At 46.6% G+C, this 24,899-nt stretch overlaps 1 protein-coding gene across 5 annotated transcripts in view; it reads left to right on the forward strand.

The window, feature by feature from the left end:
* The window catches only part of LOC119174612 (uncharacterized), a 612,314-nt gene that overhangs the window by 166,568 nt on the left and 420,847 nt on the right, over positions 1–24,899 (forward strand). For all 5 annotated transcript variants that reach the window (XM_075895367.1, XM_075895368.1, XM_075895369.1 and 2 more), the window contains one exon: positions 9,668–11,734. In XM_075895367.1, coding sequence (XP_075751482.1) covers positions 11,547–11,734 — 188 coding nt within the window. In that variant the 5' untranslated portion in view covers positions 9,668–11,546. The remainder of the gene's footprint in view (positions 1–9,667; positions 11,735–24,899) is intronic.

Consider the following 24,899-nt stretch of genomic DNA (forward strand, 5'->3'; position numbering starts at 1 on the left):
TGTGAGTGTTTGTAGTGAGCGCACCAACCTAGGTACTGCATTGGCTGGCCGCTCGGTACATTCGTAGGTTATGTGTGTAAGTGTGGCTGTGTGGTTACTACACCATGGGCATACCCCTGTTGTGTATATCTGTGGAAAAATTGCGTGTAGTTTTGATATGGGGGGGGTATGTGTTCGTTTGGAGGCGGCGCCAATCCCGGGCTTTTTACTAAGGCGATATCCTTGGTTAAATGTCTCACCAGACGCCAAGAGGGACCGCTGCCGTTGGTGGCGTCCAAACTAGTGACGCGCCCCGCCGCGGTGGTCTAGCGGCTAGGGTAACTCGGCTGCTGACTCGCACGTCGCGGGATCGAATCCCGGCTGCGGCGGCTGCATTTCCGACGCAGGCGGAAATGTTGTCGGCCCCGTGTGCTCAGATTTGGGTGCACGCTAGAGAACCCCAGGTGGTCGAAATTTCTGGAGCCCTCCACTATGGCGTCTATCAAAGCTTCTTCATATCATAGCGTCTATCATATCATATGCTTCTTTTTTGCCTCAAACAAGAAGTGACTGGAACCACCTTCCTGCCTCTATATCTGCAATCGAAGAATCTGCCGCCTTCAAAGTTGCAGTTATTGATGTATTGTTGTCAGACCACTCTTCTCTGTAATGCCCTCGGGCTCTGAGATTATGAAAATAAATAACTAAATAAATAAATAAATAAATAAATAATCATGTGGTGGTTTTGGGACGTTAAACTCCACATATCAAAACTAGTGACTCAAAAATATCATGTAATGACGTCATTCTTCGCCAGTTTTCGACGAGATCACAACGACGCTAGAACGTCAAGTGACATGCCGTGACATCCACACCGCCACTAGAACGTCAAGTGCTTGGTCAGAGGTTCGCCGGTCTCGGAGGTCGACTACTGAGCGTTTCTGTGGTTCCCGTAATGCTAAGGCACCGCAAACAAGTCGTTTTGTCATATTCTTCGTCCGTGTTGTTTGCGCTGCTTCAACCATATTAATCCTTGAGGCTATGCGAAAACAACGTAAAGAGGAAAAAACTTTGATATATATATATATATATATATATATATATATATATATATATATATATATATATATATATATATATATATATATATATATATATAATATCGTTTAGTCCTTGGAATGTCCGCTGGATGGCGGTGCTTCTATATGGGGAATATACGATGAAAAGATGCGAGATGGTGATACTTGGAGTGTTGAATAGATGGACGAACTGACACACAGACACATCTATCCATGCAGTCCGTTCATGCATGGATGGATGCATGAACGGACGCAGGGGCGGCTGCGTGGACGAACGCAGGGACGGACGCACGAACAGACGCACGCAAGGATGGGCTGGATGGGCGGAAGGACGCAGGACGGTCACACAGACGGACGCATGGACGGACGGAAGCAGGAACGAATGGACGGACGAATGCTTCGCTCCACTCTCCATCATTCACTCCGTGGATATGCTGCCAATTTTTTTTTTCTTTATCCGCTTGTTAGTGAGACTTTGTGTCGCCTGTTCTCAGCGATACGTTCGTTTCCGCTGCTCAGCTCGATAATGCTCGAGAAAAAAAGGAGAAAAAAATCTGCTCCTAGGCGGTCTCTTGTCGCGCAGTGTACACGGACGCCGGGGAACGTTGTTTTTCGCTCGACTGCGGCTTACTTACCGGCTTCCGCGCATTCGGTTGCCTTTGTTATTATTTCGTTTTGTTTTCTTTTGCCTCTCGTCCCCCTTTCTCATCTTTCTTGTCCCCTTCCCTAATCTCCCAGTGTAGGGTAGCCAACCGGATGTCTTTCTGGTTAACCTCCCTGCCTTCTCTTTTTTGTTGCTTCCTCCTCCTAGGGGCGAAGTCATGGCCGAAGCTCCTTTCGCCGCGGCTCTCATGTCCCGTGTCGTCGTCGTAGTAGTAGCCAACTTTCGGGTAGTCCTTAGAATGTCCGCTGGGTGGCGACACTTGTATATGCTGAATATATGATGAAAATATGTGAGGTGGCGGTACTTGGAGTGTTCACTAGATGGACAAACAGGCAGACAGGCACAGAGAGACGCACGGACGGATGGACGGATGCATGGATGGACGCTTCGCTCAATTCATCACTCACTCCGTGGATATGCTGACTTTTTTTTTTTCGTTTGTTCCGCGTCTCAAAATAACTTGTTGCAAGGTTGTATACTTATGTGTGTCGGCTCCGCCGTGGTGGTCTAGTGGCTAAAGTACTCGGCTGATGTTCCACAGTTCGCGGGATCGAATCCCGGCTGCGGCGGCTGCATTTTCGATGGGGGCGAAAATGCTGTAGGCCCGTTTGCTCAGATTTGGGTGCACGTTAAAGAAACCAAGGTGGTCGACATTTTTGAAGCCTTCAATACGGCGTCTCTCATAAGTCTATGGTGGTTTTGGGACGTTAAACCCCACATATCAATAAATATACGAGAGTAAACATACCTCTCGTTACGAACACCCCGGCGTAATTGAGTTAAGCGACAGCCAATTTTTATTGTCCATTTCTCCTAAACACACAAAATGTGTCGTTTATCTACACCGCTGCATGGTGTTCGAATATCTCCAGTATCGGCCCAGCTTTCACCCAGTGACGATGTCGTGTGACGACGTCGCGAGATGACGTCAGAGCATATCATTGACGTCACAGCATGATTTCATCTGATGTGTCTTGTATACCGTTCGGTTTCTGCTTTTGGACCCTTGAGGCGTGCAAGGCTTTCGCGGCTCTCATGTTAATAAGCGCATACATGCAACGTGTCACGATAGCGTCACTATTTAGGGTAATGACAGTAATCATGACAAATCCTCATAATGTAATTGGTGTTGAGTAAAATAAAAGCCATGTGTGGGAGAAAGTGCACAGCCGATATCGAGGATAGTCGACATTAACATGCTTTTTACTCACGGAAAATTTCGTGTCACACATGCGCCTCGCCGATCACAGGCGCTCTTTCTTACTGGATCCCGTTGGTGCAAATATAAACGCTTTCTTGTTCCGTCTCGAATTGCAAGCTCGTGTCGCAAGCTTTAGGTTAAAGATTCGGCGCCGAATACAAAGCGTTGTATCACCGTCTTGCGAACGCTTCGAATATTGCAGTATTTGTAACGTAATTGACTGCGAATCGGATTGCGGGAGTAGAGTAATTTCGACGGTTGCCTATTGTTAGGTGCAGCTAGCGCCCCTGATCAGTTTGCTACGTTGGCGTTCAAACACGATGTAGGGGATTTCCGTTTCGATCGTTTCTCGACTTCTTTGCAAGGGACGGCTTTAAGCTCTGCCATGGTAGAGTACCAAGTACTCTAAATCGTTACCCCTTTTTTCTAATCGCAGACCTTCGACCGCTAATGTCGTGCCGCAGCCACATGGGACGATGTTAAGGGACGGCTTTATGTTCTCCCATAGCGGAGTACACCGTACTCTAAATAGTTAAATACCTTTTTAAGCACACCCTTTCCTGGAGATAATAGGCGACATGAAAACATCTTGTATTCCAGGCCGTTCAATTGACTCTTCGCTTGCGTTGACTTGAGATTTATTCACGTGCGCTACGAGAACACAAATAGCTGTCATTTTTGTTTCCTTGGACCAGGAAAAAAACTTCTGGTCGTGTCGGATGGACCTGTCTCTTCGCTGTGCTGCAGTGCTACGGCTTCCCGATACGTTTAACTGAAGTTCATTGCTTGTTCTACACCACGGTTTAAGATAGAAACGCTTTAGGTGGGGACACTCGCGAGACGGGACATGAAGTAACAGCGACGTGCGTCCGTCGGACCGCTGCCGGCAGCGTGCCTATCGGCGAGTAGACGCAACTTGAACACAAAGTGAAGCGTCGCTATAACAACCAGCCCTTCGCGGGAAATTTGAAATCAAATGGCACAGTAGCGTTGTTTGTGCCAAAGAGTGCAAACTGATTACTGTTGTCTGCAAGCATGACGGGGGCTTGAGCCACGTGGAGAGCATGATCTACATGCCTCTCTATGGAACGCGTGCCGATATTTGAAGTGGTTCTTTGTAATGCTTGGGGCGTAACAGATACGCACATAACTGACATGCTTTTGAAAAAAATTTTTATCGAGCGGTTCTCTATTTGAATGCGCTAGTTTTCGTGTACACGCTGATGGTATATAGGGCACTCGTATCGGCAAGCTGTATCTGCGAAGCACGCGAATGGCGTAGGGGGGATGCACATGCTTTTGATGATCATCAAAGCGGAACTTGAATAAGGCCACGTGACTGCTCGTAAAAAGAGAAGCGACCACTTAGATACTTTGACCAATTTGTTAGCGTGCATTACATAGATACCGCCTGGTGTTGTGCCAAATTCTAATTTCGCGGCTCTAATGATAACTATACGGCGAAAAGTTCGCGACCATGTGATTATCCGCTGGGACACAAGTTTACGGGGGACTTTGCGCCTATCTTCTCGCTGATTTTACCATCCCTTCTTACCGTGCACGGAAAGATGATTACAGTATCTCTCTCTCTCCCTCTTTTTTTTTCATTGAACAACCGGTGGACCTTTTTAATAATGCCACTGGAAACTTACTCTCAAGAATCAGTGAATGCACAGCGTAATACAGTTAAAAAGAAACTCACTATGTCTGTAACAGAAAAAAAAAACTCTATTTATTGCACGTATCATTGTGTTGCATAAACATAAAACAAATGGTCATGCAGCCGAAATTGTTCATTCACATCCATGACGAATCATCTCATGAATGATGAAACGCGCCAAAGGCATGCTCAAGCGAGCGAATGATTTTTTTTTAATGCGAAGCATTTCTTAGTGAACTTCGGTGACTTTGAGCGTATCTATCTATCTATCTATCTATCTATCTATCTATCTATCTATCTATCTATCTATCTATCTATCTATCTATCTATCTATCTATCTATCTATCTATCTATCTATCTATCTATCTATCTATCTATCTATCTGTCTGTCTGTCTGTCTGTCTGTCTGTCTGTCTGTCTGTCTGTCTGTCTGTCTGTCTGTCTGTCTGTCTGTCTGTCTGTCTGTCTGTCTGTCTGTCTGTCTGTCTGTCTGTCTGTCTATCTATCTATCTATCTATCTATCTATCTATCTATCTATCTATCTATCTATCTATCTATCTATCTATCTATCTATCTATCTATCTATCTATCTATCTATCTATCTATCTATCTATCTATCTATCTATCTATCTATCTATCTATCTATCTATCTATCTATCTGTCTGTCTGTCTGTCTGTCTGTCTGTCTGTCTGTCTGTCTGTCTGTCTGTCTGTCTGTCTGTCTGTCTGTCTGTCTGTCTGTCTGTCTGTCTGTCTGTCTGTCTGTCTGTCTGTCTGTCTGTCTGTCTGTCTGTCTGTCTGTCTGTCCGCTTACGACTTTTCGTACTCTTGGCCGTTTCAATAATGGTATCAATACTAAACTTGGCATGGCATAACGTGACTATGACGAGTGTAAGGGACCAGTCATAACATGAAAATCGTGACATGTATGTCATGAAAGTCATGATTGAAATTTTATGGTTTTGCTGCTCTCGCAGAGGTTTTGTCGACATGACATGTTGAAAAACTGGTATGGTATGAAATCACTGCATGGCTAACGCAAGCGACAGGCCCTAACGTAGATATTATGATGTGCAAGTCATGTAAGTCATGAATCACGACTACACGTTACGCTCATGAGGCGCTCGTGGCCGTTTTGCTAGCTTCACATAGGCCAAATTTGGCATTACGTCGCGCGAATGGATGACGAAGGTGTACGTGACTGGTGCAAACATGATAGTCATGAGATGCGTGTCATGTAACAATATGACTGCGCGTCACACCCGAGGCACCAATACACTTCGACGGGAGGCGGTGCGCGTGCTCGCCGGCGTTCGTTTCGTCGCGTCAGAACGGCGGTGCCACGTCAGGCGCCGATCTGTCTGCCTTAAGGCGCTCAAGCGGCCGCTTAGGGCCGTTCCACATGACACAAAAAGTAGCGATTTTCAGTGCGCCAATTCGCTCGCAGCGAAACAAAGGCTTGTTCGCACACGCCGCAGTGGTGCGCGGCGAGCTGCGAACACGTTAGAAATTTTCTTTCTGGTCCCAACGGTGGGAGCGATTTTCGGTCGGGACTCGTCGAAATAGGGCCGGTCCGGCTATGCCGTCGAAACAGCGTCGACGTGTTTGTTTTATCAATGGCAGATGCTGTGCATTTTAAAATCAATTTACATTGAGAAGCGTTCTTAAACGTCGAAACACGCGGGCCCTTCGTTACCGTTTGTAGAAACCTAATGATAGAATAATGCACAAATCATTACATTACGTTCGAAAAAAAAAAATTCTGCGGTGTCTGCCTGAAAGAAGGGTGGCAAGAACTCGCCGCTCCAGTCGGAGAGCGAAAATCACGGACCGTTTGCGGACCGTGTGAAACGAAACCGCCATTAGCAGCGGTTGCGAACAGAGCGAATGGAGCAACAGAACGATTTTTTTTTTTCGCTGCAATCGCGGCGCGTGAAACAGCCGCTGGACGCATGCGTGTTTGAGCGTGGCTGGCGTCCCTCCGTCACGAAGAGAGCCAGACGCAGTGCTGTCTGGGTGACGTCATCGGCGCAAAATGCACTATGTCGCATTTCGTGGCGGTTGTCGTCGGGCCGCGCCGACCATAAAGTTTCCTACAATATACTTACTAGAGGAAACTCAGGCGCTTAGTGTCTATGGGAGCTGCAACGCACGGTGCCTCAACGAGCATGGGAATGATGGGTGGTACACACATTTGTCAAATATTCGTACTTCTGGCCTGCCTTTGGCTCCGTGTGTGTTCATGTGGCTTAGAGCTTTCTTTCTCACAAAACAAAAATCACCAAATGTTCAACGATTTCGCTTCACCACCCTATTTTTTTTCGACTTACCTTTCCAAATTGGGTCAATAAGTTCAAAAGGGTTGAATCTTTTTTTAAAAACAAAACCGAAGCACAGAAGTAAACGAAGCCGCAAGTACGATTTGCCACCAGCAACTACGAAGACTAGACGAATGTGTGTACTGCCCATCATTCCCATGGTCGCTGAACGATCGCAGCGCCAGAGTGCCCTCTAGTTAATTTTGAGAAACTCTATGGCGCCGACGGACGCTGGTGCATAGTCTGACGCTGGTGCTTGCTCCATAGTCTGACGCTGGTTGCTTCAGGCGTCAGACTATAAAGTAGTACTCGCGTTTCGCCAGCGCAGCGTCGCTGTGCTTAGCGTGCACGCGCGGCAACGTTACGTCCGAGTCTATTGCACCGTTCATGATGCGCTCGTGGCCGTTTCGCTAGCTCCACATATACCTAATTTGGTATCAGGTGACGTGAATGTATGACGAACGCAAATGACATGTTCAAACATGATAACCATGAGAAGAAAGCCATGTACGGCATAAGTTACCTCTGTCTGGTAACGTTGTGTTAATTTTTGAAGGGACATATCAAACCTCCTCATTCGTTCTTCGCATATCATAGATTCCCACTTTACGTGGGATCTGCCAATTCTTTTTTTCTTCTCTTTTGCGTCAAAGCAAGGACTCGGCTTTTTTTTTTTTTGCGAGTGAAAAACGCGACGATTTCGGAATCTTAAGTTTATCACTAAAGAAGCACTGATGCAATAACCCTTTAATGCCTGAAATATGAAAACGCCGAACAATATAATTTTTCTTTTCATTTTCCAGCTTCAAACACCAACTTTGAAATGATTCCACAGTTGAATTGTCTAAAGATTAAGTCTGTAGTTTTATGTATGTCGCGTGGCACTGTTACCTTAAGTATGTCACTAAAAAAGGACTGATGCATTAACCCTTTAATGCCTGAATTATCAAAATGCTGAACAAAAATTGTTTTTTTTTTCATTTTTCAGCTTCAAATACCAACTTTTAAATGATTCCGCAGTTAAATTGTCTAAAAATGCAGTCTGTAGTTTTATGTGTGTCGCGATTGGCACTGTTACCTTAAGTATGTCACTAAAAAACGGCTGATGCATTAACCCTTTAATGCCTGAATCATGAAACTACCGAGCAATATTTTTCTTTTTCAAGCTTCAAATAGCAACTTTTAAATGATTCCGCAATTAAGTTGTCTAAAATGCCACTTAATTCTATAGTTATATGTATGTCGCGATTTCTCCATATGCCACTGAAGCGAGGACCTTACAACAACAGAAAAACGTACGTCAAAACTACGTAACATGACGCGCGCCACCTCTATAGGGTGCGTTTTCACCAAATCAACTAAATTATTGAAAGTACAACTTACGTCACCCAGGCAAAAAAAAAAAAAGAAACGTAGTGAGAGCACAAGCTGATTTCAAGGCCGAATGCATTTCGTACAATTATTTCAGTTTTATTCAACCTGTTTTCCCACGCGCTCGAGGAAAGAAAAAAAAAAACGGTGGTCGATGTCAGCGAGTGCGCTAACGTCTCGCAAGCAAAGGTGAAGGAAGGAGCGAAAGAATCGGGTCATTTTCTTTCGAATAGACTCGCTTGCGACGCTGCTCTGCCTCCGTACACAAGCGTTGTTTGCCCTTGACATAAAGGTGCAACGGGAAAGCTTTCACCTCTTGGGAGTGCTCTGTTATTGATAGCTTCGCTGCATTCGTGATTAGGTTGCACGCGTCCGACGCGAATCCTGTTTTGTCAATATTGCTTGAACTCGTATTTGCAGCTCGGCGAACTTCTGACGTGAGTTAGTATGGAGTGAGGGTCTTTGTGGCATTCGGGACATCGCCACATACGGCTTAATTGTCGTATTTTTTTTCGTAGTGTTGGCATTTCGAGTCTTTGGGTGATATAGTCTAGACGCCGTGTCGTTTTAGTTGCCAGAACTGCGGGAAGGTGGCCTCGCAATCCGACTTTACAGTTTGTGACACCTCATCTCCAAGCTTGCATATCCTCGTTTGGAAAAATATGTTGTTACTGCACGAGTGTAATTTAATATCGTCTACTCCTCTCTTTCTTTCTCGCGTCCTTCTGAAAGATTCCCATAGATGGCCCTCGAGGCTTGCGCAAAAGTGTAGTGTGCAGGGCCGCTTGGTTGGGTTCACGGTAGTAAGCAGCGGCGCACACTCGATGGAATGAGAGGAACAAGCGCGTACTTTGGACTTAGCTTTTTTAATCAAAAGCAATGTATATATGCTTACAGTGCCCAGTCGTAAGGCGCGCGCGCAAATGGAAATTGCAGACCCCCCCCCCCCCCCGCACTTTTTTTTCGCTCGAAAAACAAAGCAGGCCCAGGGAACATGCTCCAATAGTTCAACTTATTCCAAGATACGAAATTGTCTTATCATTCTTTGCTGTGTGTGTGTGTGTGTGTGTGTGTGTGTGTGTGTGTGTGTGTGTGTGTGTGTGTGTGTGTGTGTGTGTGTGTGTGTGTGTGTGTGTGTGTGTGTGTGCTGCGTACTACCGTACATCTCGTTTTAGCAGATTTCGTTATCATTTACTCGGTGTCATTTCATTTATTCGGACAACTCAGAATGGGACCCGAGAAGTGGGTGAACGTATTGCAGCTATTTCCCGAATGCGCCTTTCTGAATTTCATGCAAGAAGTCATCTAGCTCTGCCTTGTAATCTTTTTGACACGTTATCATCCGACGGCCTTTCTCATCGCTATACCTGTCTTGTTCGTTTTTTTTATGTGCAGGTGTGCGCAGGTGGTATACGTGGCCGCTGGCAAACTGCCTCTGAAGCCGCGATGACTCGACCCACCGATCCACTGTGTTCCAAGTGCGATGCCGCCGTGTATCATCGGTGCGAGGACTAAGCAGTGCCGCCGTCTCCGCATCTAGCGAAAACTTCAAACCCCGCCGTGCCTTTGGCTTGTTTTCATGCCGTTACCAACTTGCGCCGAAAGCCTTCGACGTGCCAAACAAACGCGTTCCTGTGGCCTGCACCTGGTTCGACTCGACGACGCCACCTGGGAACCCATAAAGGAAGTTAGCAAGGCTTGTCTTAACGGTAGCGCCTAGCAACTTCTTTTTTTTTTTTCGCCAGCGAACAAGCTCTCGTCTGTACACGTTTTCGAAAACAGCGACTCGCGGGCAACTCAACGACCGGATTACTCGTAGACGACTTTGTGACTGGTAGACGTAACGCTGTCTTTCTCTCTTCTCGCTGCACTGGGTGTATTTCTTTTTTTATTCTCATAGTTGCTATGATATGCAAATGAGAAAGGCTGTTGAACCTGTCTCCGAACATCTGCGCATGATACGACGTATAAGGAATGCACAGGGTTATATACACGGAAGTTCGTACATAGAGGTTATCTGGCTTCTCCGATAAACCTGGCGGAGAAGGAGTACCGACGAACGAGTCAAGAAAAGCAACGCTCCTACATCGCCACGTAGTGAACCGGAAATTCAAGACGAAGGTTGCAAGACTGAAAGCTCCCGTCCCTCTCCCCTGTTTTCTTATTCATCAAGGCGATGTCTGTGGATCGCAGTGAATTGTGATTCTGCGCGACTGTTTCTCTCTCTCTGCTTCAAGTTGTTTTGTTGCCGTTGCTGTTGTTGTTGTTGTTGTGGTGGTGCTACTCTTTAAAACAGTTTGTGGTTGTGGTGCGTGCTTGCTTGGAGTGTGCCTCCTCTGCGTTGTTCCGGTAGATATTCTTCGCCTTCGTGACCGGCGGTGGATGTACTGCTACTGTATCGGTGATGTACAGCACGTGAATCTCCTGTGTTATTGGAGTGGCAGCTCGTGACGGCTCCAACAAAGGTCGTTCTTTCACGAAGGGAGTTCGGTGCCTCGCCTGGAAACAGACCTGGTTTTCGGCTTGCAGTGAAAATTTGCACTCCTGCGTGTCCTAGCTACTAGCGTGCTGTGGTGGTAAGTGCCGTGAGTTGGAAAAAAAAAATCGTGGGGCTGGCCTGATCTCATCATTGGCAACGCTGTGGTGTGGTCGTCGTCGTGTCCGCGTTCCCCATTCCTGGTCAGCTCGAGTGCCCGGGACGTGCTACCAGTCACCGCTGGAGAAGGTCAAGCAACTCTCTCAAGATTGTGCCGGTGGTGTTGTGTGTCGTTTTTTTTTTTTTCTTCTGGGCTTTCTATAGGCCAGTGTTGCAGACCAAGTCGTCTTCTGGAAGTCCATCGGGCCACCAGGATCGTAGGTGGCTCGGTGTGTGTGTGTCTGTGTAGTGTGTGCCGTGATCGCACTCGCTCCTCATTCTGCAAACCCTAGAGGTCGTCGGGAGGTGGGCGGTTGAACGTGCACCTCTGCCGGGACGCGAAGTCTGGAGTGTCGCCTGGGCGCCCCGTCCGGCTGCCTAGCGGGTCCCTCGCTCGCGGCGTCTGCAGTCGTGCGCGTGGCACTTGGTTGCGGCGCTCGCGTGGCTGCTTGTGGAAACAGCGACGACGGCTCGTGGGGGAACGGGCGTGGCCCCGATGCGGACCGCAAGCCGGCCTGGGGCGCGTCTTCAGCCGGTGGCGGCGGCGGTGGTGGTGGTGTCGCGGCCGCCGATCGGGCTTGGCCTCGTCCGGCTCGCTCGCAGCAGCACCAGCGGCCGGTGTTCGCCGGTCGAGTGTTCATGACGGCCGCCGACGCCGGTGGGCCCGGCGGCGGAGCTTTGACGTTCGGCGGCGGGAGAGGCGCCATCATCGACCCGCGTGCCATGGATTTGGACTTGAGCAACCTGACGCTCGCTGAGCGCGAGGCCATTATGCAGGTGCTTCAGCGCGACCAAGCGCTGCGCAAGATGGAGGAGCGCCGGATACTGTGAGTAAACTTTCTTACAACGATGGGAGGTTGAACTAGTTCGTATGTATTTATCATGAAATAAGGTATACTCGTGGGCACACGTGCACGAAAGAAGAGATATCACGGTGCTTGGGTTGGCTATGTGTATGACGTGAATTCACGGTGTCAATAAACTCAATAATAGCTTGCATAATTGTGTATTATGTGTAAGCTTCCGTGAGGTCTCGAATACTAATGTGGTACTCACCTGAGACGTGAACGATCCTTTACATAGTCCGCGAGTGTGAAACGCTTATAATTTGCGTGGTCTACGTATCTTATTGGTGACACCACTAATATCAATAAATAGCCTTCATTTTAATCCTAATATTGATGAGGGTGGCTTAAAAAAAAAGAAAGCGCAGTTTCGTTGTGTAGCTTCCTCCTCTCCGTAAAAAAGTTCCTCGGTGATTTATAGCAGCCTAAAGAAGCACACATACCAAAAATACGTTTGCAGTAGTGAAGCTGGAGAGAGCGCAAAAAAGATAAAACTTTTCAAACAACAAGACCAACTACAACTCAAGCCATTTTTGTAGCGAAATTTTTTTTTATAGAAACACAGTGAAATTACGTATACACGTCAACAAAACTTGTATTCGTAAATGTTTACATTATGCCAGGTTTATATTGCGGAGTTGAAACCGCAGAGAGAACTGTAAATAATCTAGTTTGGGAGCATTGGAACATGTCTACAACTTACAAGCACACTGAGGGAAGGAAGCAGGCAGATGTGACATTTAAGATAAAGATTCCCACAGTCTCCAAGAGCTTCCAGCCTGGACTCGAATGCACTGCCGAAGTGCTTCGAATGCCATTTTGGTGTTTCCATATGTCTCACATATAGTTACAAAGGAGTGCATATATATATTAAGGTTTTCCTGTATAACAAACCGAACGAAGTTTTCTCCAGATCGAAGCGCAAAGCGCTATATAGAATAAACGTACAGAAAGTAACGCGAAACACCATATAGAATAAACGTATACAGAAAGTGGCCAGAAATGTCTATTGGTGTTAGAAGGACGTCCTGTAACAAAACTATCAGGGAACATAAGTTCATGAGCAATAAAAGCAATGTTGCGGGAAACCTAGTGATGTAATTGGACAAGATCAAGTCACTTCAAGGCGAACAAAGTTCACACGACTATAGGACTTCATATTCGCTAAGGATAGAAGAAAAAATTATTACAAATGTTTCGTGCCGTTTCCCATTTTACCCATGCATTTGTGATTAGACTCACTCAACCGTAAGCTTTCCGTCGCGCTAGAAAGAGATATAGAAAGAGAAAGGCACCATAAATGTTGGTGGAGGTGGAACTCCGAAAATCCACCTCCATCACGTATGACGCCTGGGCTTAGACCGGGTGTTTCTTTGCCCCGAGAATTTGGCAGCGAACAGGCAGCCTTGAAGCACAGTGCGCGCACACGCGATGATGATGATTACACCCTGTGCAGACGAGGACACAGGTAGACGGATGATGATGATTATGATAATCTACAGATGAAAAACTCATAACAAATGCCCACAATATTTTTGAAAAAAAGAAACACTAACCTGGGCATTCAGTGAGTAAGAATTTATTTTTTTTTATAATAAACCTTTTCGTACAACAGCGTTCTATATGAGATGGTAATATATATGAAATGTTTACTTGAAATACTATACGGTGCGGAACTGTTAGAAGCAATTTGGGGGTGGGGTTATTTAAAGAGTTCCCGTTAAAATCGAACTCAAAGTCGATTTGGAAGTCGCGTCGACTTGAGTTATACGAGAGTGCGCGTGGCCCGTCGAGCGTAATCGCTGCTCGCTCGAATTTCGACAACGAGGACATCAAAATATCATACGGCGAAATGGATTTTGATTCGGTGTCAAGTAATATAAGCGAGAGACCGCCTGTCGCACAAAGCCACTGTGCATAACGCGAAAAATGAAATATATATATCTGTACTTTCCGACGGCGTATCGTCTCCCGTTTTCAAATAAGGGTCATTTTCGTTATGCTAGCTTTCCTTATTCGAACGATCTTCTTTGTCGAGCTCATTTACCGTGTGCCGTTCTTGGCGAAGCGAACTGATTTGTGTCTTCAATATGCGCAACGAAAAGACTGGCAGAACTGAGTTGTGAATCGTTGGTCCTTCGTCTCTTAATTTAAAAATCTGGCCATGTTTTGTGCCCTCCAGCACGTTTGAATGGGCGCGTTGATCAAGTATACCGTAGGCCGGTTATTATCTGCAGTCAGAATTTGATATTCGCCGTCTCTTGCCCTACAGAGTGCCAAGATTTGTTATGCATACATAAGTACCTTACGGTGCCATGTCGTAATTGAAGGAAGGCTGGCGCGACCCTGAAGTGTTTGAGATTTTTTTTTTTTTCATTGGAACGCTCTTGAAATCGATGCGCGTCGTCGCATTATACGCTTTGCGTATACTACAAGTATTTGATAAGTTAGACGCCTTACTTGTGTAGTCGTCGTCAAAAGTTTGGGGACCCTTTGGGTTTCTCGGGAGTTTGTGACTGTACTCGGTCGGATTTGACAGTACGCACAGCCGCACTCAATACGAGTTACAACAGGCTCTCTGCTCTCAAAATGGCGCCAACATTGGAAAGCGGCACTTACGTATAAAACAATTGGTGAACTGAACTCTGTCGTTCAAGGATGCTTCTCTAACCAATTTAAACCTTGTAGGAATGCTTTTTCAGGCTTGGTGTCTCTTCAACCTCAGTCAGTCTGTTGGAACACACATTGAGCGCGACTCTAAATGTCAGCACGTTTCAAAACAGGCCGGAAATGGCATCGAAGGCTGTTTGCCGAGCTATTAAGTATATTCAGCGTTTCTTCTTTTGTCTCATGGTCTTTTATTATTCTGGCGCTCACTGTGTTTACCTAGCACTGACACTGTGATCGGTATGTTGTCGGTACCGAGTTCTGACTGACCCATATGGGCCATTATCGAAGCGCCGTCTTTCATCTGGCACGTTTCACTGGCATGCGTGGTTCCGCTCGGGGCCGCGCTTTGTACGTCTACCTGTTTTATGAGCAATTTCGAAGAGACTCTTTGCGACAATGAATTACGGCTTTATGACGTAATGTGCCGTTACCAAGCCGTAATATACGATCGTGACTTTGGGATCTCTTCGTATGAACGGCGATGATCAAATTTCGTGTTTGACGAGGTATTTAACGCTTTCGCTTTAAAATATTGTAAACTACGCGTTAGAGGTGCGTGAATATGTTGTCTTCCCGTTCCAAACATCGGTCGAGCGAATATCGATGTCGAGAGAACGAAGCAGAACACCTTTTAGAAAAACAACTCCTACGACATGGTAATATTACTCTGTTTACTGTAAAAAGACAAGAGGTGCATGTATACTGGGCCCGTACATGATATTAAGGTTTATACGCCTTCCCCCTTTGTTGCGCTTAACCCTGCGCCGCGAAAGCACTACTGCATGCTTTAGCTGGTTAAATTTATCTCTCTTTTTCTTTTTTATCCGTACGTGCACGCGCTCCCTCTCCTGGCAACCGTGGGTCGATATCAATGAACGACAGAAAGAGCGGAATAGGGCTATGCAGCAAGCTCAACCTCTGGCTCGGTCAGGGTGGCCTGTGAAAGCCATAGGCTCTGGTTTGTGCCATGCTGGGAAGAGCAACAGCGGACGGACAATTTGGAATAGTGCTCGGGGCTATTCTGGTCTTCATCTCCTTTCTTCCTTTTTTTATTTCTTGCTGTTGCTGTTTTTCTGCTTGCGCCTGTGCGTGCGTGTCTCGGCTTATTTGCATTTTCTCGCGTCGACCTCCCTGGATCTCATTTAGCGCCTGTGGGCTCCTGGCCGGCAAGCAGCCATGACTTACCGAAGTCGGTGGCTGTCCCTGTTTCACTTTCTTTCTTTCTTTCTTTCTTTCTTTCTTTCTTTCTTTCTTTCTTTCTTTCTTTCTTTCTTTCTTTTTATCTTTCTTTCTTTTCCATTGTTTCTTCCTTTCTTTCTTTTTCTTTCTTTTCCATCTCTTTCTCTCTCTTCCTTTGTTTTTATCTGCCGAGCGTGCCCTACCAAGGTGCAACCATGGGCCACGAAACCGAGAAGGAAGCGCCTTCTCGTCTATTTCAATTAAAAAAATTCCGCCATATCCACGAAGTGAATGATGATGAGTGGGCGAAGCTCCGGAGGTAAACCTGGTAAACCATGAATCCTCTGTACATTTTGCCCACTCGATTTTATTACATCGCTCCCCCTAGCCTACGTCGCCGCACTAAATCGAACGATTGCCTTCAACCAATGACACGCGCCATATGCGACATCATTCCTATTTTATAAGATCTCGCGTCTTTCATCAACTACAAGTACCGCTTTCTAGTTTATAACATCTTGCATCTTTTCATCATCAGCTACAAGTACCACCATCTAGTAAACACTACAAGAACTAAACGAGAGGTGGCTACATACAGGAGACGGTACCGCCATCTAGTGAACACTGCAAGAACTAAACTAGAGGTGGCTACACGGATGGAATGGATGGATGCTATGAGCGTCCCCTTTATAACGGGGTGGTGACAAGTATGCCACCAGGCTCGACAAAAAAAAAAAAAAAAAAAAAAAAAAAACTTTTTTCTTTTTTTATGTTGGCCTAATGCCTCTACTTCGATAAATTCTATCTTAATGGAAAAAAAGGTAAATTTTCAGCTTAAGTTCTCTGCCATTTACGGCACACTGTCCATATTTTATTTTATTTTTCCAATATTTATTTTTGTCCTTTCTCTCTAATTTTCTGCCACCAATACTCTAACCGTTTCTTACTTATTTCAATCGCGGGTGTGTTCAGCTTTCCATTGTTGTCCCTAAAACCCAAGGCTTCCTGTAGGCTCGTGCCCAAACGTACACCTGGGTGGATATCTCCACATTCAATCAGAACATGCTCCGCCGTTTCCTTATCTTTCCCGCAGCATGTGCATTGTTCTTCTTCTTTACTGAATCTTGCTTTATAACTACGCGTTCTAAGGCAACCCGATCTCGCTTCAAACAGTAAAGCGCTTCCCCTTGAATTATCGTAAAATGCCTCCCTCCTTATTTCATTTTTGCCCTTTCGGTAGTTACTCAAAGCCGGTTTTTTCTCCATAGCTGCCATCCAGTAAATCCTCTCCGCCTCCCTGACTTTTCCCTTAACGCTCTTTGTTGACATATGGCTTACAATACCAGCCGTATATTTACTAGTGAGTCTTCTAGTTCTTTTTCTCCACTGTGTGTCCACGCTCTTCCTATACAAATAACGGAACACCTTCTCTGCCCATCTACTCTCCTTCATATTTCTTAGCCTTTCTTCGAACCTTATTTTGCTCTGCGCTTCCCTCGCCTCAAAACCTGCCCACCCCATATCGCCCTTTACAGCCTCGTTTGTCGTCTTCCCGTGAGCACCCAACGCGAGGCGTCCCACAGTCCTTTGATTTACATCCATTCCCGATTGCACCTCTGCCCTCATGCACACCACTGAGTTCCCAAAAGTAAGCCCTGGAACCATTACACCCTTCCACAGACCTCGAAGCACCTCATACCTATTGTATCCCCACAACGCTCTGTGCTTCATTATTGCCGCATTCCTCTTTCCTTTTGCTGCCGAGGCTTTTTCCTGTACCTCCATGTATCTATCACTCTCATTTACCCATACTCCAAGGTACTTGTATTCACTTACCCTCGGTATTTCTTGGCCTTGTATGGACACCGTCTGATCACAGGGATCATTGAATACCATCAATCCACACTTCGTTACACTGAATCCTAGTCCAAGCGCTTCACCTTCCCTTCCGCATATATTCGCCAGCTGCTGTATATCATCTCGACTGTCCGCAAATAAGACGATATCGTCCGCATAAAATAAACCTGGAAGCTTCTGCTCAATCATCATGCCGCCCTGTTTGTGTGACAGATTAAAACCAATGTTGCTACCTTCTAGCGCTTTTTCCATACTCACCATGTACAGCATGAATAACAGCGGGGACAAAGGACATCCCTGTCTCAGACCCCTGCTAACCTCAACGTTCTCTTTGCTACGCATTCCTTCCCACTCTATGCAAACTGTATTTTCTCGGTATATCTCCCTCAAAAGCTGTATACAGTCGTCGCCCATGCCCATTCCTTTCAATATATCCTACAAAATTTCCTGATTAACGTTGTCGTATGCCCCAGTGACGTCTAGAAAAGCCACGTACAAGGGCCTATTCTCTATTTTAGATATTTCTATACACTGAGTGAGAACAAACAGGTTATCGTCCAACCGCCTGTCGACTCGAAATCCGTTCTGAAGTTCTCCCAAAATATCGTTATGTTCGGCCCATGTTTCTATTTTCATTTTTACTGCTTGCATCGCCAACCTGTATAGTACCGATGTAATGGTTAGTGGTCTATACGAGCGAATCTTGTCCTTTTCTCCCTTGCCTTTATAGATTAAGTTCATTCTACTTTGTCGCCAACTGTCCGGTATTTGTCCGTCCTTTAAGCTTTTTTCTACTGCTTTTAACAATGCTTCTTTAGTGTTATGTCCTAGTTCGTTAATGAGGCTAATGGGAATCCCATCTAAACCCGCGGCAGTGCGCTTTGGAATTTTTCCTTCGGCCTTTTTGCAGTTGAAATTATCAAGTACAAGCTCTTCCTCTGTTGCTTTCTCCGCCACACTTTTACTCACCGGGGAGATCCCCTGGACGCTCTTTTGAAACGAATCGGCTGTTACCTTTTGGATGTAACCTAGCGCTTCGTACCCTTCCAATTGATTTCCTCCTTCATCTAGAATATGTTGTTGCGTTGTGACAGACTTCCTACCTAGCGCCTTTATGTGGCTCCAAAAAATCCTAGGCGCGGCCTCCTTTTTTTCGTGTATCTCTGTCATCCAGCGTTCACTTTCACCTTTAATTTTTGCCTCTACCAATTTCTGTACAAGGGATTTTTTCTCTAAATATATTTCCCATATTTTTTTGACTTCGTCCTGCGGCCGCTTCTCCTTTTTTGCCTTTCTATGCTCCCGTGATGCTTCGCGTCGCTTCTCGATCGCCTCCCGGATTTCCTTGTTCCACCAACTTTTTGGCTTCCTTTTTCCTTTCCAGCAAACAGTTTTCTTCTCTTTCCCTATCTCCTTCGTCATTAGATGTAACAGCTCACTATACTCCCAGTCCTTGCCTGGTATTTCGCCTACTTCTTCCTCGACTCTTGCGGCTATATTTATTATTTGTTTGTCATTTAAATACGAGCTGCCAGACTTTGATTCCATGCTCATATTTTCAGTTTCGTATCCCATTTGTAATGTTATTCGTTTATGATCACTACCCAAGCTGTTAATGCCTTCCTCGTCTATCCTCATTTCTGTCAGTTTGTGGTAAATTCCTTCAGTCATGAGACAATAATCAATACTTGATTGCTTGTTTCCGACTTCCCATGTGATCTGGCCGTCACATTTAGGCCCCGTGTTAACTATCTCCAGACTATGTTGCTCGCAAAGATCTAGTAATAACTTCCCATTGGTGTCTGAATATCCGTCAAGGTCATGTATGTGGGCATTCATGTCCCCTAGAAGGATGATTTCGGCCCCATTACCAAATTCCTTAATATCCGCACTCATGCAATCCACTATCTCCTGATTCTTTTCTCTGCAGTTATTCCCCGTCCACAAGTAGGCTACCCCTAGCCACGTTTCCTTTCCACCTACTGTGCCCAGAACCCAGAGGTGCTCTGAACACGTCTGTTTCACTCTAACCCATTTGGCTCCGCGGTGAATTAGCATTCCTACACCCCCACCTTTCCTTTCCGATATGGTCCTGTTACACCCTTCCCAAACATAATTTTTAATATGTGGTGGCTCTTCCAAGTCTCTAAGGTGTGTTTCTGTAACCGCATACACGCCTATCTGTTCTTTGTTTAACTGCTCCTCAATCTCTAACCATTTTGCCTTCTTTCTGCCACCCTGCATGTTTATGTAACTAATTGCAACACGCGCCTTTTTCCTTTTTCTTTTACCTTTTTTCTGGTTTTTCGCAATTCTACCTGTCAAAGCGTCCTCCTGGTTGTTTTCCCTGTTACGAGCTACCCCGGACTCCGAAGGGCCCGTGAGCCCCCCAAAAAAGCTACTGCGCGTCCTGCCAGTCGCCAGCCCACCTCGTGTCCAAGCCTCTTATCGAAATGAATCTTGTCTCTTTGGAATCCACCCCACCTGTGCACTTCCCTGTTTAAATCCACTACCTCGAAACCCTTCTCTCGACTAATTCGCCATATCTCTTTGTTTGCGTCGACAACCGCTCTTTGCAGGTTGACGTTGCGTACTGGTACTTCCGGTACTGTGCATACTACAATTTGCACCTGGGGGGACACGATGCGCATGTCATCCACCCCTTTCGCCAAGGTCGTCGCTAGTCCTGACGATTCTTTTTTCAGGACGTCATTTAACCCTCCCGCAATTACAACGAGGTTACGATTGTTAGCTTTAGCTGCGAGTTGTTCACCCGCTTGACTCATTACTGTCCCCAGCGTTTGTCCTGGGAACGTCCCTATCGCAACTCTCTTGTCGCCTTTCACCCTTTCTTTGATTGCCGCTGCGCATCGGACTAAATTTGAGTCACCGGCGATGATGACCTGTTCAGACATTCCTTCTGAAACCTGCACCTGGCTGCTGACTAGGTGACTAGCGTGAGTCACGGCTGCTGGTTTGCTCCCTCCCTCCCTCAAAACTACTTCCCGGTAGCTGGGCCCTGTGGCCAATGTATCTGCCTTTGTCATGCCTGTTTCCTTCATCTCTCCCGCACGGGGGGTCGTCGCCATAATGCTTCCGCCGTCACCTGCGTCTTCGTTCCCTTTCACGACCTTCGATAGGCCCTTCTCGGCTGCCCGGAGCCTTTCTTCCATGGCTGACGTTTTCTCTCGCTCCTTCGCCAATGCATTCTCCAGCTCTGCGATTTTCTCCATGAGCCCACTCTGGACCGCCATCATATTTTTCATTTTCTCCTCGAACTCGCACTGTCTACACTTGGCGTCATCTTCTGCTTTCTCCTCCGCACTAATTTCCACCTTCCACCCTACCCCGCACTCTGAACACTTTACGGTCTTTTTGACCATGGCTAGCTCAGTTTACCGATGCCCACGTGTTAGAAAACTGTACTAAAATACACTGGTCTAAGCCAAAAAGAACCACAATAATAAATAAATACGCTACACTTCACAGCACCTGCGCATGCACGTGGTCGGTCTACGCGCAGGCCTCAGCCACGTGGTGGCTGGAGAAAAAAAAGACACAGTACAAAATACTAAAAAAAAACGTACACCGTACTAGACCTAATCAAGCTTTACGCTAGCGCCTTACGTTCTCATAACGCTACATACAGAGGCAAGCTGGAAACATGCAAAAACACTTATCTGTAGCTGTCATTCCGGAGCTCTCCAAAAACACGTCCGACCTCTACCACCACTACAGCGCCCAGCTGTAGTGGTGGTAGAGGTCGGACGTACATACAGGGGACGGTACCGCCATCTAGTGAACACTGCAAGAACTAAACTAGAGGTGGCTACATACAGGGGACGCACAGCCCACGCCCTAAGGAGCTTCGCCCCTAAAAAAAAACCATTTACTCTCATCTATACGATTATTTTTTTCTTCCTTGCGTTTTTCTTCTTCCCTTCGCGCTATCGGTGGCGATCTACTACACAATGCTTGCTGCGATTTGCTGCTCTTTTTTTTTTTTTCTTACTTTACCTTGACGTTGCTCGACCAGGTCCGGCTGGGAGATCTCAGCCTCCCACGCTTCACTGAGGAGGTCTTGGTCCGCATCTGGTGCTGCTCGTATTCTTGGGACGCTTACTTCGCTCTGCAGTAGGAGGTGCGCCAGAGTGTCTGCCACTTTGCAGTGAGGGCAGATGTAGCTGTGCAACGTTGGCCTCATATGGTGCAATAGTACGCCGTGTGTGAACGTGTTGCTTTGAAGACGCCTATAGTCACTCCCTTCGTCTCTTGTGAGTTTTGGATGTGGCGGAGGGTATAACCTGGGTTCGAGCCGATAATGTTGCAGTAATGCATGGTACGTTAGTGGTATGGCTTCTCTTTTCTCTGATTGGTTAACCTCCCTGCCTTTCCTCTCTATTTATTTCTCTCTCTCTCTTGTCTCTGATTCTGTTGTTGAGTGGGAGGTGCCTCGGACTCGTCGCTCAAGCTCGGCGGGCTGTCCAAGCCAGAGGGTTCCTGGAATAAGGGACTCTCCCACCTTCACTCACAAGCTTCTTTAAATAAATGTTTTTTCTCTCTCTCTCTCTTACTTTACTTTCAATAGACTTGCCCTTAAGGCTGAATTCCTCGTGCGTACTCGTGTCTTAGATTACGTGCGTTAGATGTATGCTTTAAAACCAGTATTGTGTCAAGATGATTGAAGCTAATACTTCGGTAAAGAATGGCAGTGCTAACACACATTTCTCCCGCGTTTACCGCGAAATGGCTACTGATAAGGTTTTCATTTCAGTGATGCCACTCCCGAGTTTACTACTCCCGTTTTGTTGCATCCCCTGTAATACGCTAGTCCGCATTGCGTATATATACGCACTCCCTTTCGTTACGACGCCGATGCTCGCGCCGCGTGGTGGCCGCCGCGTCCGTCCATTCGTTTCGGGCGTCAACTCTCTGCGTGTTGTGAGCTCGAGCAATCTGTTCAAATGCCGCCGCGAGAAAGCAGCTGTGTATGGGCTATAGCATTCTCCCGCTTGTACAAGAAAAAAAAAAGCGAAGTACGGCACTTGCAGGCCGGCGATAAACTGAATGAAAAACAGGGGGTAACAATAACGGAAAGAGAATGATAGAAGGTAAATGGGCTGGTCCGCAGCTTGTGCGGTATGTTCTTCACAGACTGTTCCTTCTTCCTCTTCGTTACTTGCTATCGTCTTTTTTTTTTCTTTCTTTGTCGATGCACTCGTACTTCGCATTCCATCCTCTTCCTGGGTCCGCCTGTTTTCTACAAAGGACTTCTCTGTCCTCTTCCTGCGCAAGAAGTCTTTCATCCGCGCTCCGGAGTGGAAAGGAGTTAGCGCTTCTTCCGATTCTGTTGAACGGAAGAAAAGAGTCGGGCGCTCGGGTTATGAGGGAAGGAGGAGAGGAAGAAAGATAGAAAGACAGAAGTTGCGCGAAGTAATGACAAGGATGAGGCGACTACGCAAGAAAGAAATGACCCAAACGGGCGACTTCCACATTCGAGAGCTTCGGAGGAGGGTGACAGAAAGGGGTGGAAAGGGGACAGCCTGGCAAAGGAAGACGGCCGGTACGCCAAGTAAGAACGAAGAGGTGGCGGCGTTACAAAGAATTGCACGAACGAAGGGAACTGTGCCGAAGTAGCCGCTGAAAACTTCCATAATTGGACGCCTCGAGGTGCTGTTATAGCCACCTTTTAACATCTCGCCGCTGCCTCCTTCGCCGTGTATACAGTCTTTGCTCACTCTCTGGCCTCGATGTGGCGTTCTTTCCTTTTTTTTTCCTTCTCCTTGCGCGGATTTTCGCGATCTGCGGCGCTTCGGACGATACTCGTGATGACTTCTTCCCCCTTGGGTATGGTTATAGGTTTCGTTGTGTGTGTGTGTGTGTGTGTGTGTGTGTGTGTGTGTGTGTGTGTGTGTGTGTGTGTGTGTGCGTGTGTGTGTGTGTGTGTGTGTGCGTGCGTGTGTGTGTGTGCGTGCGTGTGTGCGTGTGTGCGTGTGTGCGTGTGTGTGCGTGCGTGCGTGCGTGTGTGTGTGTGTGTGTGTGTGTGTGTGTGTGTGTGTGTGTGTGTGTGTGTGTGTGTGTGTGTGTGTGTGTGTGTGTGTGTGTGTGTGTGTGTGCGCGCGCGCGTGCGCGTTGACGGAGCGTCAGAATTGGCGGCCTACTGTGGTGATGCTCTAGATACTACTGGTCAAGCCAGGTACGAGAGGAAGAAAGAGAAGAGATCTGACTTTCGTTCGATAGGTGCTGCTCGAGAGCGTCGGTGGTGTGTGTAGCCTTATTTCACGATTAAGCGATGATCGGCTTTCGTCTAAGCCCTGCCCACTCTGGATGCGAAAAGCCGCCGCACTTAGTCCGAAAATCAAGGCATAAAGAAAGAGGTCTGACTCGTTACGCGGACAGGCGTAGAATTAGAAAAATGAAGGAATGACAAAAAAGACTAGTAAATTAGATATTAGTGCGCCCATGTGGCGCCTTCCTTATGATCCCCTACGCGGTGCTTTTGCGCCAGCTATGCGTTTCAAGCGTGTGCCGATTTGGTGCAGTCAACTACTTTGGTTCGTGAAAAGGGAAGTCTGGTTGGGAGTGTAAGTTTGAAGTGTTCTTTATACCCCGCCTCGTGGTCCCGACCAGATCAAGGTGGTATACCGTTGTAATGAGTTTCCCAGTTATTTTCTGTCCCGATTTGTTCTGACTGACATACGTACCCCCTCGGCTTCTCTATTTTTACAATTTCTGCTAAGCAAAAAAAAAAAAGTAGCCTAAAAGCAGGAATGAAGAAGTGAAGAAAAAGAAAAAAAAACTCGCAGCAAACTGAATCAACTAGAGAAAGTAACACGGAAATGAACATTACTCTTGGAGGAGCTTACTTTTCAACAAAACGTTGCCATGCACGCATTCCTCTCCAAGTTTTGCCCATGGTATACGTGCTGACACATCACTTCTTGCACAGCGACATATAGCTGCTCATCACAACTGTTTTTTTTTTTGCCTATTTCGGTATCTTGAAAATGCTTCGTTGTCAAGGTCGACTTCTTTGACGCTCCCAATTGATGAATACGCAATGATTTTTTTTCCTATCTGTCATTTTGCCTTAGAAATGTTCGACTGTAGCATATTGACCCGCGCATTCATCATTCGTACTAAAATTGAGATTCTCGCGTTATCGGACGAAAACAAAAAAAAAGAGAGAAGAGATCAATTTACTTGCTCGTTTTCTCGACGTTCTGGCGTTCCGCTGTGCGCACAGTTCAAGGAAGCGAAAGCGCAGGCAGGTCGGCAGAAAATTATGTGCTTGCGAAGTGCGTGCCGCGGCCTCCAAGATGGTGGGCGCGCGGAAGGTGCCCGCGATCTCAGAGGTCATGTGCGTGCTCTCGAGCTTCTCTGGCATGACGAAAGCTATAGCGCGAGAACAACACGATGACACAGAGACAAGGACACGAAA

The sequence above is a fragment of the Rhipicephalus microplus genome, chromosome 5 (genome assembly GCF_043290135.1).
Source record: "Rhipicephalus microplus isolate Deutch F79 chromosome 5, USDA_Rmic, whole genome shotgun sequence".
Classification (NCBI taxonomy): Eukaryota; Metazoa; Arthropoda; class Arachnida; order Ixodida; family Ixodidae; genus Rhipicephalus; species Rhipicephalus microplus.